This window comes from Mastigoproctus giganteus, chromosome 3 (genome assembly GCF_048544385.1).
Source record: "Mastigoproctus giganteus isolate SK-2022 chromosome 3, ASM4854438v1, whole genome shotgun sequence".
NCBI classification, from domain to species: Eukaryota; Metazoa; Arthropoda; class Arachnida; order Uropygi; family Thelyphonidae; genus Mastigoproctus; species Mastigoproctus giganteus.
In genome coordinates, this window is record NC_143577.1 from 122,982,001 (window position 1) to 123,001,764 (window position 19,764).

General features: G+C 39.3%; 1 protein-coding gene across 1 annotated transcript in view; it reads left to right on the forward strand.

The window, feature by feature from the left end:
• LOC150088255 (intermembrane lipid transfer protein VPS13A-like) overlaps window positions 1-19,764 on the forward strand; it is a 3,009,916-nt gene that overhangs the window by 1,652,392 nt on the left and 1,337,760 nt on the right. Inside the window, exon 45 of the mRNA XM_090370087.1 lies at window positions 13,996-14,129. Coding sequence (XP_090226213.1) covers window positions 13,996-14,129 — 134 coding nt within the window. The remainder of the gene's footprint in view (window positions 1-13,995; window positions 14,130-19,764) is intronic.

The window sequence follows — 19,764 nt, forward strand, 5'->3', positions numbered from 1 at the left end:
CGAGTGTAGTACCAAATATTTGATACGTTATGCTAGGGTTACTGCTTCATATATGCAGTACTTTACATTTGTCAATGTTAAACTTCAGTTGTGACCCCTCAGCCTATCTGCTCAACTTTTCTAGATCCTGTTGCAGCAGCGTACACTCATTATTGTCATTAACAACCTTGTCGACCTTCGTATCGTCTGTAAACTTGGACATTAAGCCTGATATACCATCATCAATATAATTTTTAAATACAGAAAACAAAAGTGGATTCAACACTGAACCCTGAGGGACTCCACTAATAACCTTAGTCGACGAAGAGCAGTGTCCATTGATTACCATCCTCTGTCCTCTCCCACTCAACCATCCCTTTATCCATAGCAGCAATTTGCCTCCAGTGCCACATTGCTCCTATTTGTTCAGCAGTCTTCGATGTGCAACAGCATCAAAAGCCTTTCTAAGATCCAAATATATGAAACCAAGGTTATTTATTCCCTGCATCCAGTTCCTTTATGACCACATTGGTCTGGCAAGACTTTCCCTTAACAAAACCATTCTGTGTCCGAGGTATAACTGAAGTCTTGTCTAGATGTTCCTGCAGTGCTTCTTTAACCAGTGCCTCCATTAATTTTCCTAGAACAGAAGTTAAAGTAACAGGTCTATAATTACTTGTGTTGCCCTTTCATCCTCTTTGTGAATTGGGGTCACATCTGCACATCTCCCGTCTATGGGTGCCACCCTTGGACTGGAGATGTGCAAATGTAATTATGGCTAAGAGTTTGCTTACTTCCTTTGCTGCCTCCTTTAATATAACTGGATAGATACCATCCACCCTGGGTGCTTTTTTTTATAGTTATATTCAACAATTTCTCCTCCACTTTCCTCTCAGTTCTTACAAAATCATCTAGCTTACTGCCAGAGTTTAATTCAACGCTCGCATTTCCCCTCCCTGAATAACCCCCCTTGTGTGAATGTAGATGCAAAATACTCATTTAGTTTGTTAGTTTCCTGAGCAGGATCCTCAACAGTTGAACCATCAATATCCAGTGGACCAATCTGATTCGTCCCCTTCTTTCTAGAGTTTACATAAGTAAATTTGCCAAAGATATTCATAATCTGCCTTTGAATGTCTAACCTCCTTTGTGACTTGGTTACAGACCAGCTTTTACCTACAATAGGCTTCTCTGTCACCCATTAATTTATATGTATCCCATGCATTTTTCTTCTTTGCCCCATATTCCATTAGTTCATCTGACATCCATTTATGCCTAAACCTTGAACAATATTTCTTAGTTGGTATGAAAAGCATCGTAGCTTCCAAGATTAATTCTTTGAATGCTTCCCATTTTGAATTTTCTGTTGGTAACATCATCAGTTGGTCCCACCATATAGAATTTAAATACTGTCTCAGACTTCTGTAGTCACCTTTACAAAAGCAAACACCCTTCCCTTTACCCATGATGGTAGTTACCTCTTTGCGTAGATCCCACTTCAGAACTCTGATCACTACCACCTACTGGTTCCTTTATCTGCAGATTCTTAATGCATGAAGAATCACTACTAATAATCAGATCAAAAGTATTACTCCTTCCTGTTCGCTTCCGAACATTTTACTTTAGAAAACATTCATCCAATAAATCCAGGAAAGCTTTGCTAGTGTATGAGTGACCAACTCACAAATTCCAGTCGGGAAATTGAAATCCACAATTATAAGACACTCTGATTTACTGGCCTAGTCTCTTTGTCTGCACAATTTGCTCATTATACTCATCAGATTCATTAGGTCTATAATACACACACCTACTCTCATTTTTCCTTTCCCAGTTCTTATGTCACACCAAACAGACTGAATATTACATTGTCCACCAACATCATTTGGATGCACTTCCTTAAATTTTATGTGCTACTTAACTAACAGCATAACCCCTCCTCCCTTCCTGTCCTGTCTCTCCTTTCTGTACACATTGTACTCCCGAAATTCCAATTCTGCACTGCTTTTGTCTGTGTGACACCACGTCTCTGATATTCCAACAATATCTGCCTTTGATATCTTGGCTAGCACTTCAAGCTCATCAAATTTATTAACTATACTCCTAGCATTGGTGTACATGGAAGTATACATGCATCTGTTTCTACTCTTAGTTACCCTAACAGCCCATGTATTTACTTGTTCCACTATGATTCCCAGCCGTCCTGGAAATCCCCATTTGTCTTGCTTTCCAGGCTGCTGCTGCTCAATTGCATTTCAATAGAAGCAGTGCAAGAATCACTTTTAGCATTAGCATTAGCAAAGGCACATGATGCAAGAAAGCATGCTTATATAGCATCAGCCAAAAAAAAAAAAAAAAAAAAAACACTTATTTCACCCATCCACTCGCTCCAAATATTTGTCAAATTATGCCTTGAATCTATTTAAGCTATCAACTTCTGCAACGACAGATGGAAGTTTGTTCCAGCAATCAACCACCTGCTGGCTAAAGGCAAACATTCGCACATCTATCCTACAACCGTCTTTCCTCAATTTCAATTTATTCCCTCTCAGGCAATTATTCTGTGCAAGAGGAAGAATTCCAACCGCATTGTGCATGCTCAAACCATTCAAGACTTTATACACCTCAATCAGATCACCTCGCAGGCACCTAGTCTCCAGACACTGTAATTTGCAAAACTTCAGCCTTTCTTCGTAAGAGCAAATCTTTGTTGCATTCACTAATCTTGTTGCCCTTCTCTGTACTCGTTTCAACAGCTCTACATCCTTCTTAAAATGAGGCCTCCAGACCTATATACAGTGCTCAAGGTGTGGCCTGACCATTGCCTTATACAAGGAGATAATCACCTCCTTGTTTCTGCTAGAAAAAGTCCTTTATATCATTCACAAGGCACCATGAGCTACTCTTGCAGCCATCTGCACTGCACAGAAAACTTCATATCTGCCTTCACAATTACCCCCAGGTCTTTTTTATATTCTACCACTGTCAGTGTGGAACCACAGAGTTGATATGTTACTCTGGGATTACTGCTTCCCATAAGTACTTCATTTGCCACCTTTCTTTTCTAGATCCTGTTGCAGCAGTGTGCTGTCATTAGTCATTAACAACCCTTTAATTCCCTTAATTCATTATAACATATATGATATTGACATTCTTTCCTTCTTTTTAACCGTTTCAAATTCAACCCTTGCACCTCTGCCAGCAGCTACTGTTAATATGTTAGTCCAAGTGCCCCCCCCCCCAAGCTAGCAGTTTTCCAATCCAGCTAAATCTGCCTTGATAGTATCAGCAAATATTCTGGCACCCTTTTTATTTAAGTGTATCCCATCCCTGTAGAAGCAGCCTCTCCTGTTAACAAGCACAGACCAGGCTGAGAAAAATTGTACCCCTTGAGCCTTGCACAATCTCTCCACGGCCGAATTGATATACAGATTAGCTGAAACCAGTAAACATTTTCGTTTTTTCCTAATCTTACAAATATACCCAGAAATCAGTAATATGACATTTTAATAGTAAAAATACTCATGAACCCCATAAATCTGCCCCAATAATGAGAAAAAACTAATCATAAAATCGTCTGTCACACCTACATGTCAATCCATATATCATTCTTGACTTCTATTGTTGCTAGTGATAACACTCACTGTCTGTTTACTGTGAATGCAGAAAAAACTGCCACGGTGGCAAATCTGTTTGTCAGGGTAAGATACTCGTAGTTTGCCATGTTCTCGTGTTGGCGTTCTTCACTTTAGCTAAATCAATATTTTTGCACTAACAGAAACTAAAAATAAAGGGAAAGGTGTAATAATCTGGGAAATTAGATATTAATATATAAAGTTGGATGTAGAAAATTGAAAGTGTTACTAAAGACATGGGGATTTTAATACATGAATGATTGAAATGAAACACAGTCTAACATAATCTAGAATCTTGAAGAATATTACACAAAAAATTAAATTGCAAAAAAAAAAAAAAAACCATTAAATATATTATGTGTGTATATGGTTCAGAAGAGTGAAAATATAAAGTACTTAGAAAATTCTGTAATCAACTACAAAATTTAACTAATAAGATAGTCTATAAAATATCAGTGTAAATACGCCATAGCGAACTCACAATTTAAAACTACATAAGTAGTGTAAAAGTATCGATTTAACTGTATCTCATACTGTGGCTACCTTCACAACGAATTACCATGTATTTCACTACCTCGAATAACTAAAGCTTAAAGCTTCGCTAGCAGAGAAGACTATTGTTACTTATTCTCAGTGGGCACCAGCACCACCAAAATGGCACAGTTTCAAGGTTTATTGGCCTATCCTCAGTGGGTGGGAAGGTACCTTGGTGTTGAAATCATACCAACCCAGTTGTGAAGTTATTTCCACAATATGAGAGATGACAAAAGGTGTGCAATAAAATACTTAAATAAAATATAAATGCTCAAGGCATAATATATTATGAGTTTAAAATGCACTATAATATGTGAAAAAGGGCCTAGTGCCCAGGATTCATGCTACAGTGATAATGTTGTGTCACTGGTAAACCAAGAAAATTAAATAAAATAGAAAGGGTTGGATTAAAATTTGTTTAATAATTGATTAAAACAAAAGGTAATAAACACAAAGTTTTCAGATGGAAGGCGCCTACTTCAGTTGCAACAGTTACCGTTATTCTAAAAATACAGAATATTATGTGCATGCCATGGTGGTCATGCGTGGCAGCAATCATGTGCTAGAGGTGCTTGCAACAATTAGCTGGTTGAAGTGGAAGCTTGTGGTTGTAGTTGCAATACTTGGGAATGCTCTTAGCACCATTTGTCAGCTAGGAGGATAGTTGCCTCTGTGATTGGGTTGATGCGATATCATCTGTTCCTTTTAAAGGAACTACTACAACATGAGATGTGAAGTAATTCCAACAAGACATGGCAACGGTAGTTGTGGGATTGGTCAATAATCTCAATGTCACGCCGTGGATCAATGTTGTGTTGAGTAGACCAGAAGTGATCAACAATCGCTGAGTGATCCACGTCTGCCGAACGGATGGATTTCTTGTGCTCAGAGACTGATTACTGAGTCTTCTGCCAGTTTCCCCAACATAGCAGCCAGTGCAATCATGACAGGAAATACGGTAAACCAATCCATTCTGTTGTAGTGGGGGAACTGGTGTTTTTACTCTCGAGACAATGGGCTGTAACTTTCTCCCTGGAAATTGTAAACCCTTAATCCCATAAACCTGTAAGACGCTAGAAATTTGTTGCAACAGGTTCGGTTGGTATGGGATAAATGCGGTTGTCGTGGGGTCATCACTGTGCAGGGCCCTGCAGTTGGCAACATGGTCATGGGCCTGTAGGTCGCACCTATCCAGGCCACTACTGGTAGGGTATCCACACTTTGCCAGATCTGCCTTAACCTTAGTACACCTATCATCCTCAGAACTGGAGTGGGTCCAGGCATGGGTTACTAGGGCTCGTGCCGTACCCAGAAGATGGCTGTGTGCATGTGCTGACTGATAGTTGGTAAATTGGCCACACACATCAACTTGCAAAAGACTGAAGTCTTTAAATGCAAACCCTTGCACCGGACAAGGATTTCTAAGAATGATGGAAGGTCATTGCCTGACTCCAGTTCGCTGGTGAATTGAATGAAGGGCGACAGAGAGTTGAGATGGTGTAGGAGCCGGTCTCCTGACTCCCGAGGGATGACCACAAACACATCGTCCACATACCGGCACCAAAAGGCTATGGGATCTGGCAAACCCACAAATGTGCAACCCTCCAGCTCCTCCATTGCGATTTTTGCCGTGACTAAACTAACTGGTGAACCCATGGGTGTGCCATGTATCTGCCAGTAAATGGACTCACCATACATAATGGTACCACAAGTCAGGCACAATCTAAGGGTGATGCAAATGTCGTTGGAAGTTAGAGAAGATCTGCTGTTTTTTTTTTTTTTTTCATTTATTAACACATGACTGTATGTACATTCTCAAGATACATATTAATCAATGTATATAGAAGATTTATATAAAAAATTTATATACATACTCATATATGCAGTCCCCCTTCTGTACATATGCATGTGTGTGTGTGTGTGTCCTAGAATGAAGGATGGCTCCTAGACATAAGCCCATCTCAACCGATTACTCCTGTGATAGCTCAGAACCACTGCAAAACAGGCCTGAAAAAAGTGTTGTGTCAGGCCATTTTGCCACCAGGGACCAACCAACACTGGGATTACCCATTCTCTCTGTGCTATAATGCACAAATCCTGCACCCACCAGATGAATTGTAAAAATATAGAAAAACTTCATCTTTATAGCCAACCAACATCTGAGATTTGCCTATTGGCATAAAACTTTCCTAATGAATGTATGCAACGTGCCTGCCGGAACTTCAGTTCCAGAACTCTGAACATATGGATTAGCTGCCTGCACTATGACCTATAAGGAGTTTCCACCACCATGCATGACCACCATGGCACGCACGTGATATTCTATATTTTTACAATAACGGTAACTATCACAACTGAAGAAGGGTGCCTTCCACCCAAAAGCTTTGTGTTTATTACATTTTGTTTTTGTTCTAATCAGTTATTAAATGTGTGTTTATTACCTTTTGTTGTTTGTTCTATTTAGTTATTAAAAGAATTTTAACCCAACCTTTATATTTTATTTTATTTTCCTGGTTTCCCAGTGACACAACATTACCACTCTACACTGTAATATATCTGTGTAAATACACCATAGTGAACTCATAATTAAAAACTACATAACTAGTGTAAAGGCATTGATTTAATTATATCTCATCCAGTAACTACCTTCACAATAAATTACCATGTATTGCACTAGCATTTAGCATTAGCATTAGCAGAGGCATATGATGCAAGAAAGTAAGCTTATTCAGTATCAGCCAAAAAAAAAAAATAAAATAAAAAATAAAAAAAAACAACCTCTACTCCCATTTCACCCCTCCATTCATTCGAAATACCTGTCCAGCTGAGCCTTAAATTTGTTTAGGCTATCAACTTCAACAACAAGTGATGGGAGTCTATTCCACAAACCAACTGCCCGCTGGTTAAAGGCAAATTTCCGCACATCTATCCGACATCCGTCCTTCCTCAATTTGAATTTATGCCCTCTCAGGTGATTATTCTGAGCAAGAGGAAGAATCCCATCGGCATTGAGCATGCTCAAGCCATTCAAAGCCTTATACACCTCTATCAGATCACCTCGCCGATGCCTAGTCTCCAGGCTCTGTAATTTGCAAAACTTAAGCCTTTCTTCGTAAGAGCAACCCTTTGTTCCATTCACTAATCTTGTTGCCCTTCTCTGTACTCGTTCCAGCAGCTCTACATCCTTCTTGAAATGAGGCCTCCAGACCTGTATACAGTACTCAAGGTGTGGCCTGACCAATGCCTTATACAAGGGAGTAATCACATCCCTGTCCCTGCTAGAAAAATTCCTGTATATCATTGACAAGACACCATGAGCTACTCTTGCAGCTCGTCTGCACTGCTCAGAGAACTTCATATCTTCCTGCATAATTACCCCCAGGTCCTTTTCATTCTCTACCACTGTCAGCGTAGTACCACAGAGTTGATACGTTGATCTGGGGTTACTGTTTCCCATATGTAGTATTTACATTTGTCAATGTTAAACTTCATTTGCCACCTCTCAGCCCATCTGCTCAACCTTTCCAGATCCTGTTGCAGCAGCATAGTATCAGTAGTGTCCTTAACAACCCTGCCAACCTTGGTATCGTCTGCAAACTTGGACATTAAGCCTGATACACCAACATCAATATCATTTATAAATACAGAAAACAACAATGGACCCAACACTGAACCCTGAGGAACTCCACTAATAACATTAGTCCACGTTGAGCAGTGTCCATTGATTACCACTCTCTGTCTTCTGCACTCAACCATCCCTTTATCCATAGCAGCAATTTGCCTCCAATGCCACACTTCTCCAATTTGTGCAGCAGTCTTCCATGCGCAACAGTATCAAAAGCCTTTCTAAGATCCAAATATATAATATCAAAGTTATTCCCTACATCCAGTTCTTTTGTGACTACATCATAGTATCCAATCAAATTGGTCAGACAAGACCTGCCCTTAACAAAACCATGCTGTGTCTGAGCTATAACTGAATTCTTGTCCAGATGATCCTGCAGTGCTTCTTTAACCAGTGCCTCCATTAATTTTCCTGGAACCGAAGTTAAACTAACAGGTCGATAATTACTTGTGTCAGCCTTTGATCCTCCTTTGTGAATTGGGTTTTAATTTTGTTCTGAAATTGTAATTTTATTGACATTTAAATCGAAATCATGACTCTGACCAGAGCAGCAAAGCAAAAGGCTCAAGCTAACGGGAGTGCTGTGACTCAGAGGAGAACTGAGGGGGGCAGTTGCCCTCTGAATCACAGCCTTTTAAGATGCACTGTTTGCTTGATGTTTGCGGAGCAATCGGGTACGGGACATGATACTGCCATGGGGGATGTCTTTGTGTGTGCACGATGCAAGGAGTGCAAGGAAATTAGGCGACAACTCGGCATTGTTATGGGCCTATATGAGACCTTGAAGGACAGGGTGGATGCCCTCGAAGGAAATAAATTGAGGGGGCCCATCAAGCTCTCAGCTGCCCACATCAACGCCAGAGCTTGCACTTGGTCATCTTGCAACACAGAGTCAGCCCCCAAGGCAGAATGCGCTGGTCCCACAGGAACTAGTAGTTGTTGGTGACTCTATTGTCAGGGAAACGGGGAACATGCTTTGTAAAAAGGATAGGTGGAACAGGACCAGGGTATGTCTGCCAGGGGCAAAGGTTGATAACGTTGTAGAGCAGATATCATCTTTTAAGGGCACAAAAGGTGATATAGTTGTACACGTTGGCACTAATGATATTAAGAGTAGGAGACCAGCGGAATTACTTAACAAGTACGGGTCACTGTTGAAAAAAAGCCGTGAAGTAGGGTTGAATTTGAAAGTGTCTGCAATTCGGCCCAGACACGATAGGAGGGAGTATATGATGAGAGCCTTGTCGATCAATTCGGCCCTGGAAAGATTGTGCAAGGCTCAAGGGAGTAGAATTTTTTTCAGCCTGGAATGTACTTGTTAACAGGAGAGATTGCTTCTACAGGGATGGGATACACTTAAATAGAAAGGGTGCAAGAATATTTGCTGATGCTATCGAGGCAGTGTTAGGTGGGTCGGAAAACTGCTAGCTTGGGGGGAGACAAAGACTAATGGATTAACAGTAGCCACTGGCAGAGGTGAAAGAGATTCTTGCACTGCTTCTATTGGAATGAGCAGAAGCCTGAAAAACAAGATGCAGGATATTTCAGAGACTGCTGGAAGTCATTGTGGTACAAGTAAACACATGGGTTGTGTTAGGGTAGCTAAGAATAGAAACAGGTGCATGTATACTTGCGTGTACACCAATGCTAGGAGTTTAGTAAATAAATTTGATGAATTTGAGGTATTGCCCAAAACATCAAAGGCAGATATTGTTTGGATATCAGAGACGTGGTGTCACATAGATATAAGGAATGCAGAACTGGAATTTGGGGAGTACAATGTGTATAGAAAGGATAGACAGGACAGGAGGGGAGGAGGGGTTATGCTATTAGTTAAAAAACACATAAAATCCAAGGAAGTGAAGCCAGTCAACATTGATGGACAGGGCAGTGTTGAGTCAGTTTGGTGTGACATAAGCATAGGTAAATCAAAATTGATAGTAGGAGTGTGCTATAGGCCTAATGACTCTGATGAGTATAATAAGATACTGTACAGGGAAATAGAATGGGCCAGTAAATCAGAGAATCTTATAATGGGGGATTTTAATTTCCCAGATAATATCTGGAATTTGTGGGTTGGTCACTCACACACTAGCAAGGCTTTTGTGGATTTATTGGATGATTGTTTTCTACACCAGCATGTTCGGGAGGCAACTAGAGGGAGTAATACTCTTGATCTGATTATCAGTAGTGATTCTTCATGCATTAGGAATCTGCAGATAAAGGAACCACTGGGTGGCAGTGATCACAGTGTGTGAAGTGGGATTTACTCAAGGAGGTAACTACCATCAGAGGTAAAGGGAAGGGTTTTTGCTTTCGTAAAGGCGACTATGATGGTCTGAGACAGTATTTAAATTCTATACAGTGGGACCAACTGATGATGTTACGAACAGCAAATTCAAAATGGGAAGCATTCAAGGAACTAATCTTGGAAGCTACCAGGCTTTACATACCAACCAAGAAATATTGTTCAAGGTTCAGGCCTAAATGGATGTCAGATGAACTAATGAGACATATGGCAGAGAAGAAAAATGCATGGGATACATACAAATTAATGGGTGACATGGAAGCCTATGATAGATATAAGTTGGTCTGTAACCAAGTCACAAAGGAGATTAGGCAGGCAAAGGCAGATTATGAGAAATCCTTGGCAAAGGATGCAAAGAAAAACAGAAAAGAGTTCTTTACCTATTTAAACTCAAGAAGGAAAGGGATGAATCAGATTGGTCCACTGGATGTTGATGGTTCAACAGTTGAGGATCCAGCTCAGGTGTCTAACAATCTAAACGAGTATTTTGCATCTACATTCACACATGAGGAGTTATTTAGGAAGGGGAATGTCGTAGCTGAAGTAAACATTGGCAGTGAGCTAGATGATTTTCTAATAACTGAGAGGAAAGTGGAGGAGAAATTGTTGAGGATAAACATAAAAAAGGCACCCAGGGTGGATGGGATCTATCCAGTTATATTAAAGGGGGGAGCAAAGGAAGTAAGCAAACCCCTAGCCATAATTATGAGAGCTTCTTTGGACTCAGGGGAGGTACCCATGGACTGGAGATGTGCAAATGTAACCCCAATTCTACCTTGAATAAGTAACGCTTCACTAATAGAGAAGACTATTAGTTAAGCATTAGCATTAATAGAGGATTAGAGCATTAGCATTAGCAGAGGCACACAGTGCAAGAAAGCAAACTTATACAGCATCAACCAAAAAAAAAAAAAAAAAATCCTTTCCCACTTCACTGATCCATTTGTTCCAAATGTTTGATTAGTTCTGCCTTGAATTTATTTAAGCTATCAACTTCCACAACAACAGATGGAAGTTTGTTCCAGCAATCAACTACCCGCTGGCTAAAGGCAAATTTCCACACATCTGTCCTACAACTGTATTTCCTCAGTTTGAATCTATGCCCCCCCCTCAGGTTTGTAATCTGAGCAAGAGAAAGAATTTCATCAGCATTGAGCCTGCTCAATCCATTCAAGGCCTTATGCACCTCAATCTGATAGCCTCACAGGTGCCTTGTCTCCAGATGCTGCAATTTGCAGAACTCAGTGGGCACCACGACCCAGTCAGAATCTTTCAAGGCTTATTGCTCTATCTTTGGTGGGTGGGCAGGTACCCTGGTGTTGTAATCATGCCAACCCAGTTGTGAAATTATTTTCACAATATGAGAGTTGCCAAAAGGTGTGCCAAATATAAATGTTCAAGGCATAATTACTTATGCCTTGAGCATTTATACAGCCTTTGGCATATGGTGCTAACTTAATGGCTTAAGAAGAACTTTGTAAAAATAATGTGGTTAAACTAAAAGTGTTTTTAAAGGTTGAATGTTGTTTTGATCTCCAGTTTTATGTGCCTTAATAACATACCAAAAATTTAAATGCAAGTATTACAGTAGCATTCGGTTAATATAAAAATCAAAGTATCTTGTTGTTATTTAAATTGTGTCAAATAAAAATTTCAACTTACAACTGTAAATTTAAGTGGAGAAAGTGGAAAAACTTGGATATCTTTGACTGAAAGATAAGTTTTTTAAAAAAGTTGAAATTATTTTGTTAAAGTTAATACTTTAGCATTAGCATTAGTAGAGGCATTTGATGCAAGAAAGCAATGCAGCATCAGCCAAAAAAAAAAAAATAATAAATAAATAAAAAATAACCACTTCCAATTCACCCCTCTGTTCATTCGAAATACCTGTTCAGCTGAGCCTTAAACTTATTTAGGCTATCAACTTTAGGCGCCTCCGTAGCCAGGTGGGAAGGAGCAGCAGTGCGTAGCACACGCTTCTTGATTAGACCGGGGTTCGAGCCCGTCACCACCAAATACGGAGGATGCGGAAAAGTCAGGGAATGACCACCGCATATCCTCGGAGCAATATGGCCTTAGTTGCTAATGCTCCTAAAAAAAAACCAAATAACAAATAGCTATCAACTTCCACGACAATGGATGGAAGTCTGTTCCACCAACTAACCACCCACTGGCTTAAGGCCAATTTCCGCACGTCTATCCTACATCTGTCTTTCCTCAGAATTTATGCCCTCTCAGGTGATTATTCTGAGCAAGAGGAAGAATCCCATCAGCATTGAGCATGCTCAAACCATTCAACGCTTTATACACCTCTATCAGATCACCTCGCTGGTGCCTAGTCTCCAGACACTGTAATTTGCAAAACTTAAGCCTTTCTTCGTAAGAGCATCCCTTTGTTCCATTCACTAATCTTGTTGCCCTTCTCTGTACTCGTTCCAGCAGCTCTACATCCTTCTTGAAATGAGGCCTCCAGGCCTGTATACAGTACTCTAGGTGTGGTCTGACCATTGCCTTATACAAGGGAATAATCACCTCCTTATCCCTGCTAGAAAAATTCCTATATATCATTGACAATACACCATGAGCTACTCTTGCAGCCCATCTGCATTTCTCAGAGAACTTCATATCTGCCTGCACAACCACCCCCAGGTCCCTTTCATTCTCTACCACTGTCAGTGTAGTACCACAGAGTTGATACGTTGCTCTGGGGTTGCTGTTTCCCATATGTAGTACTTTACATTTGTCAATGTTAAACTTCATTTGCCACCTCTCAGCCCATCTGCTCAACCTTTCCAGATCCTGTTGCAGTAGCATAGTGTCAGTAGTGTCCTTGACAATCCTGCCAACCTTCGTATAGTCTGCAAACTTGGACATTAAGCTTGATATACCATTATCAATATCATTTATAAATACAGAAAACAATAATGGACCCAATACTGAACCCTGAGGGACTCCACTAATAACATTAGTCCACGATGAGTAGTGTCCATTGATTACCACTCTCTGTCTTCTCCCCCTCAACCATCCCTTCATCCATAGCAGCAATTTGCCTCATACTTTCCTTCTTACATTTTCAAGTCATGGCATTTCTTTCTGTTTGGTGCCTGGGGCAGACTGCCCTCCCACTCCCTCCCTTGCTATGCCACTGGAGCTAATATGGCTTGCTACATTAACTGACTTGCCTCACAAGCAGTCTACAGATGTGCACATAATGGCCTTAGTAGACCTTTGAAAGCAGTAACATCATTACAAAAAGTCTCCTTCAGTTTGTAGAATTATATACACTTGCATTCCAATCTAAAAATGTATACCATGAGTACAGGCATGTTTTAACTACAGCAACTGATGTGTCAATACTTTCTCAAAACAGTAGCAACCCCCACTTTCACTGAATAAACTTCTTTTCATGTGTTGTGAATTGAAAGAACTCCTCTTCAGCAATGATTATCCTGTCTGTAATGAGTTCACTTGCTCTATTTTAGTGCAAAATCTGTACTTACAAGCCCAATTTCACACCCCTGCTGCTAAACATTTTACAGTGGTGACTGAATTGAAGGAAGAGTGGCTCCATATTCCAGCTGTTGCAATCATGAAATTATTAAAAGTCTATGTATGATGTGTGTATGACATAAATTTTTCTTCTATATAGCATTTATATTATCAGCTTTGCCCATAATTTCCTCAACATGGTAAACATTTCATAATACACTCTGCTTCATAGTTTCAAATTCCAGTAAGTTAGTCTTTGGTTAATTTTCTGTCCGTTCTCTTGAACACCTGAGAAAAAAAAATAATAAAATAAAATAAAGAAAATTAAGAATCATTTTTATGGTACATGAATTAAATTGCTACATATATTGTATTGTTGTGTTGTATGATATATAAAATAATAAATGTGTTTTTTTCTGAAACCTTAGAAGACACTGTGGATTCTGTTCTAGAAGATCTACCAACTTCACAGTGGTCAACATATATTATTGTCGACTCTAGAGATCGATTAGACATTACTATCTCCCCAGCTGTTATTCGTATCATTTTGGAAATATTGAAAGTAAGAAGTTACATATATATTCAGAATTAATTTGAAAGTAAATGACGGAAGATTTATATTTATTTTACTTTTTCACCTAATTGTTAATTTGTGAACAGTGTTTCTAAAAATAATATTCTTCTGATGAGAATTTTTTTTAAAAAAATCAGGACAAGAACCAAAGTAATAAAATGTCGAACCCTTTTACAAAAAAAGGTGTGACGATAGCTTGGAGTTATCATGTTTTATACTACAGAATAGAGGGGGAACAATTTAATGATGAAAGAAACTGAAACAGAGTCTGAAATAGTGATAACAATCAGGAACATTGCTTTATATCAACAAAGAATTAGGAAATATTCCTGTTTCTAGTCCATTATTTGAGGTGTAGAAACAGGAGATTTTGGTGTTCCAGTATTGAATCTAATAAGGAAGAACAAAAAAAAAAAAAAAAATGCTGGAAACAAAAAAAAAGATAAGTGCTATAGTTGAATAAAAGTAAGTATTTTTGTTCTAATTCTACCTCAATGCGTGGTTAAAGTCATTTTGAGGCCAGTTGGATTTTTGATCTTGATGGATATTTTAGAAGCCAGGAGGTTGTGTCCAAAAGACAATAATTTGTGCCCCAAAGAAAGAAAGAAATTGTGGGAATTTGCAATGCATATATTGATATATGCTATTGTAATACATAGCTTGATGCTTATTCTCTGTTATGTACTCATTCTCTATCCAGCGGAATGATAATAAGGTTTGAGAAAAAAACACATTTATTATTGTAGCTAATTGAGCATGTAATATGGGAAATTCATGTATAATTTTGCAGTGGGAGTTATTCATCTACAACAAACAGTTGAGCCAAGAAATATTATGGGCTAAGTAATCCAGGATATTTCACCCAGTCCATTGGGAAGGAAACAAGATGGAGGAGAGCTTGTATGATGAAAGAAAGTAAGAGTGTTCTAATTCTAACTCAATATGGTGCTAAATGGTAAAAGAGATGTAATTAATCTACTAAATACATATCCTTCACATCCTTATTAATCTATTAATATAATTAGGAAATGATGTTTTATGGTGATTTTAAATGGAATTTTTCTCTCTAAATAACCACTCCTTTAGCATTAGTAGAGGAATATGATGCAAGAAAGCAAGCTTATGCAGCATCAGCCAGAAAAAAAAAAAAAAACTTCCACTTCATCCCTCCCTACGTTCGAAATACCTGTTCAGCTAAGCCTTAAATTTATTTAGGCTACGAACTTGCACAACAAGGCGTGGAAGTCTGTTCCACTAACCAACTACCCGATGGCTAAAGGCAAATTTCCGCACATCTATCCTACATCTGTCTTTCCTCAATTTGAATTTATCAGGTGATTATTCTGAGTAAGAGGCAGAATCCCATCAGCATTGAGCATGCTCAAACCATTCAACGCTAGATACACCTCTATCAAATCACCTCACCAGTGCCTAGTCTCCAGAAACTGTAATTTGCAAAACTTAAGCCTTTCTTCGTAAGCGCAACCCTTTCTTCCATTCATTAACCTTGTTGCCCTTCTCTGTACTTGTTCCAACAGCTCTACATCCTTCTTGAAATGAGGTCCCCAGAACTGTATGCAGACTCAAGGTGTGGCCTGACCATTACCTTATACAAGGGAATAATCACCTCCTTATACCTGCTAGAAAAATTCCTGTATATCATTGATAAGACACCATGAACTACTCTTGCAGCCCATCTGCACTGCTCAGAAAACTTCATATCTGCTTGCACAGTTACCCCCAGATCCTTTTCATTCTCTACCATTGTCAGTGTAGTACCACAGAGTTGATACGTTGCTCTGGGGTTTCTGTTTCCCATATGTAGTACTTTACATTTGTCAATGTTAAACTTCATTTGCCACCTCTCAGCCCATCTGCTCAATCTTTCCAGATCCTGTTGCAGCAGCATAGTGTCAGTAGTGTCCTTAACAACCCTGCCAACTTTTGTATCATCTGCAAACTTGGACATTAAGCTTGATATACCATCATCAATATTATTTATAAATACAGAAAACAATAATGGACCCAACACTGAACCCTGAGGGACTCCACTGATAACATTAGTCCACGATGAGCAGTGTCCATTGATTACCACTCTCTGTCTTCTTCCCCCTCAACCACCCCTTCATCCATAGCAGCAATTTGCCTCCAATGCCACACTGCTCCAATTTGTCCAGCAGTCTTCCATATGCAACAGTATCAAAAGCCTTTCTAAGATCCAAGTATATAATATCAAAGTTATTCCCTGCATCCAGTTCTTTTGTGACTGCATCATAGTATCCAATCAAATTGGTCAGGCAAGACTTCCCATTAACAAAACCATGCCGTGTCCGAACTATAACTGAAGTCTTGTCTAGATGATCCTGCAGTACTTCTTTAACCAGTGCCTCCATTAATTTTCCTGGAACAGAAGTTAAACTCACAGGTCTATAATTACTTGTGTCAGCCTTTGATCCTCCTTTGTGAATTGGGGTCACATTTGCACATCTCCAGTCTGTGGGTATCTCCACTGAGTCCAAGGAAGCTCTCATAATTATGGCTAAGAGTTTGCTTACTTCCTTTGCTGCCTCCTTTTATATAACTGGATAGATCCCATCCACCCCAGGTGCCTTTCTTATGTTTATCTTCAACAATTTCTGCTCCACTTTACTCTCAATTATTACAAGCTTATCTAGCTTACTGCCAGAGTTGAATACACCTCTGGCATTCCCCTCGCTAATAACTCCTCATGTGTGAATGTCAATGCAAAATATTTATTTAGTTTGTTAGCTACCTGAGCAGGATCATCAACTGTTGAACCATCGATATCAAGTGGACCAATCTGATTCATCCCCTTCCTTCTAGAGTTTACATAAGTAAAGAACTTTTTGTTGTTTTTCTTTGCATCCCTTGCCAAAGATTTCTCATAATCTGCCTTCGCCTGCCTAACCTCCTTTGTAACTTGGTTACAGATCAACTTATATCTATCATAGGCTTCTGTGTCACTTGTTAATTTATATGTATCCCAAGCATTTTTCTTCTCTGCCATATGTCTCATTAGTTCATCTGACATCCATTTAGGCCTAAACCTTGAACAATATTTCTTAGTTGGTTTGTAAAGCCCAGTAGCTTCCAAGATAAGTTCTTTGAATGCTTCCCATTTTGAATTTGCTGTTGGTAACATCATCAGTTGGTCCCACTGTATAGAATTTAAATACTGTCTCAGACCATCGTAGTCGCCTTTACGAAAGCAATAACCCTTCCCTTTACCCCTAATGGTAGTTACCTCTTTGAGTAAATCCAACTTCAGCACACTGTGATCACTGCCACCTAGTGGTTCATTTATCTGTAGATTCTTAATGCATGAAGAATCACTACTGATAATCAAATCAAGAGTATTATTCCTTCTAGTCGCCTCCCAAACATGCTGATTTAGAAAACAATCATCCAATAAATCCACAAAAGCCTTGCTAGTGTGAGAGTGACCAACCTACAAATTCCAGTCAATATCTCGGAAATTAAAATCCCCCATTATAAGTCTCTCTGATTTACTGGCCCACTCTATTTCCCTGTACAGTTTCCTATTATACTCATCAGAGTCATTAGGCCTATAACACACTCCTATTCTCAATTTTGATCTTGCAATGTTTATGTCACACCAAACTGACTCGACACTGCACTGTCCAGCGATGTCGACTGGCTTCACTTCCTTGGATTTTATGTGTTTCCTAACTAATAGCATAACCCCTCCTCCCTTCCTATCCTTTCTGTAGACGTTGTACTCCCCAAATTCCAGTTCTGCATTCCTTATATCTGTGTGACACCATGTCTCGGATATGGAAAGGCAACATGGAAAGTAAGTAAACCCCTAGCTATAATTATGAGAGCATCCTTAGATTCAGGGTAGGTCCCCATGGACTGAAGAAGTGCAAATGTGGTCCCAATTCACACAGGGGGTTCAAAGGGTGATACGAATAAATATAGACCTGTTAGTTTAAATTCTGTTCTGGGCAAAATAAAGGAGTCACTGGTTAAAGAAGCATTGCAAGGTCGTCTAAACTAGACTGCAGTAAAAGTTCAGACACAGCATGGGTTTGTTAAGGGCAAGTCTTGTCTAAACAATTCGATTGGATACTATGATGTGCTCACAAAGGAACTCAATGAAAAAAAATAATTTTAATATCATATACTTGGATTTCAGGAAAGCTTTTGATATCGTTGCATATGGAAGACTGCTTTACAAATTGGAACAGTATATCATTAAGGGTAAGTTGTGGCAATGGATTAAAGAATGGTTGAGTGGGAGACGACAGAGAGACGTAAAAAACGGACACTGCTCTTCTTGGACTAATGTTGTTAGTGGAGTTTCCCAGGGTTCGGTGCTGGGTCCATTGTTGTTTTGTGTTTTTATCAATATCAATTAAAGTATATTAGGCTTAATGTCCAAGTTTTCAGATGATACAATTGTTGGCATGATTGTTAATGACTGTAAACTCAGTATGATACTGCAACAGGATCTAGAAAAGTGAGCCAGATCGGTTGAGAAGTTTTCAGATGATACAATTGTTGGCATGATTGTTAATGACTGTAAACTCAGTATGATACTGCAACAGGATCTAGAAAAGTGAGCCAGATCGGTTGAGAAGTGGCAACTGAAATTCAAAATTGACGAGTGTAAAGTATGGGTAGCCATATACATGAAATATGGGTAGCCATAACACATGAAACTTGCCAGCTGTGTTGTACTACACTCAAGGAAGTGGAGAATGAAGAAGTCTTGGATGGTAATTGTGCACTCAGATATGAAGTTTTCTGAGTAGCGCAGATGGGATGCCAGACCAGGTCATGAACTCTTGTCAATAATATATAGGAATTTTGCTAGCAGAGACAAGGAGGTGATTATACCTTTGTATAAGGGAATGGTCAGGCCCCACCTTGAGTATTGCATACAGGTCTGGAGACCTGATTTTAGGAAAAGATGTAGAGTTGCTAGAATCAGTACAAAGAAGGATATCAAGATTGGTGAGAGGAAGAATGGGGTGCTGTAGCCATGAAAGGCTTAAGTTCTGTAAGTTGCAGCATCTGGAGACTAGGCACCTCTGAGATGATCTGATTGAGGTGTATGAGGCTTTGAATGGTTTGAGGAGGTTAAATTATGATCGGATTCTTCCACTTGCTCAGATTAAGAAACTGAGGGGGCCTAGTTTCAAATTGAGGAAAGACAGTTTTAGAATAAATGTGCGGAAGTTTGCCTTTAGCCAGTGGGTAGTTGATTGCTGGAAAAGACTTCCATCTGGAGTTGTGGATAGTGATAGCTTAAATAAATTGAAAGTTTAACTAGACAAATGCTTGGAGTTTGTCTGGATGGGTGAAATGGAAAGGGATTTTTTTGCTGATGCTGTATAAGCTTGCTTTCTTACATTATGTGCCTCAACTAATGCTAATGCTAATTTGCTTTCCAAATATCGGTAGAATTGTGTACCTGTGTTTTTTCTTGTTTCATTTCCTCATCTTATTTTCTATTACACTGTCGCTGAATAGACCACACACTAGATATATAAGTTGTAACAACTGAACTCTCGTATGTCAGTTGATGAAGCAAATACCAAGCAGTCTCTTGACTAGTAATTTTGACAGAGTTGAG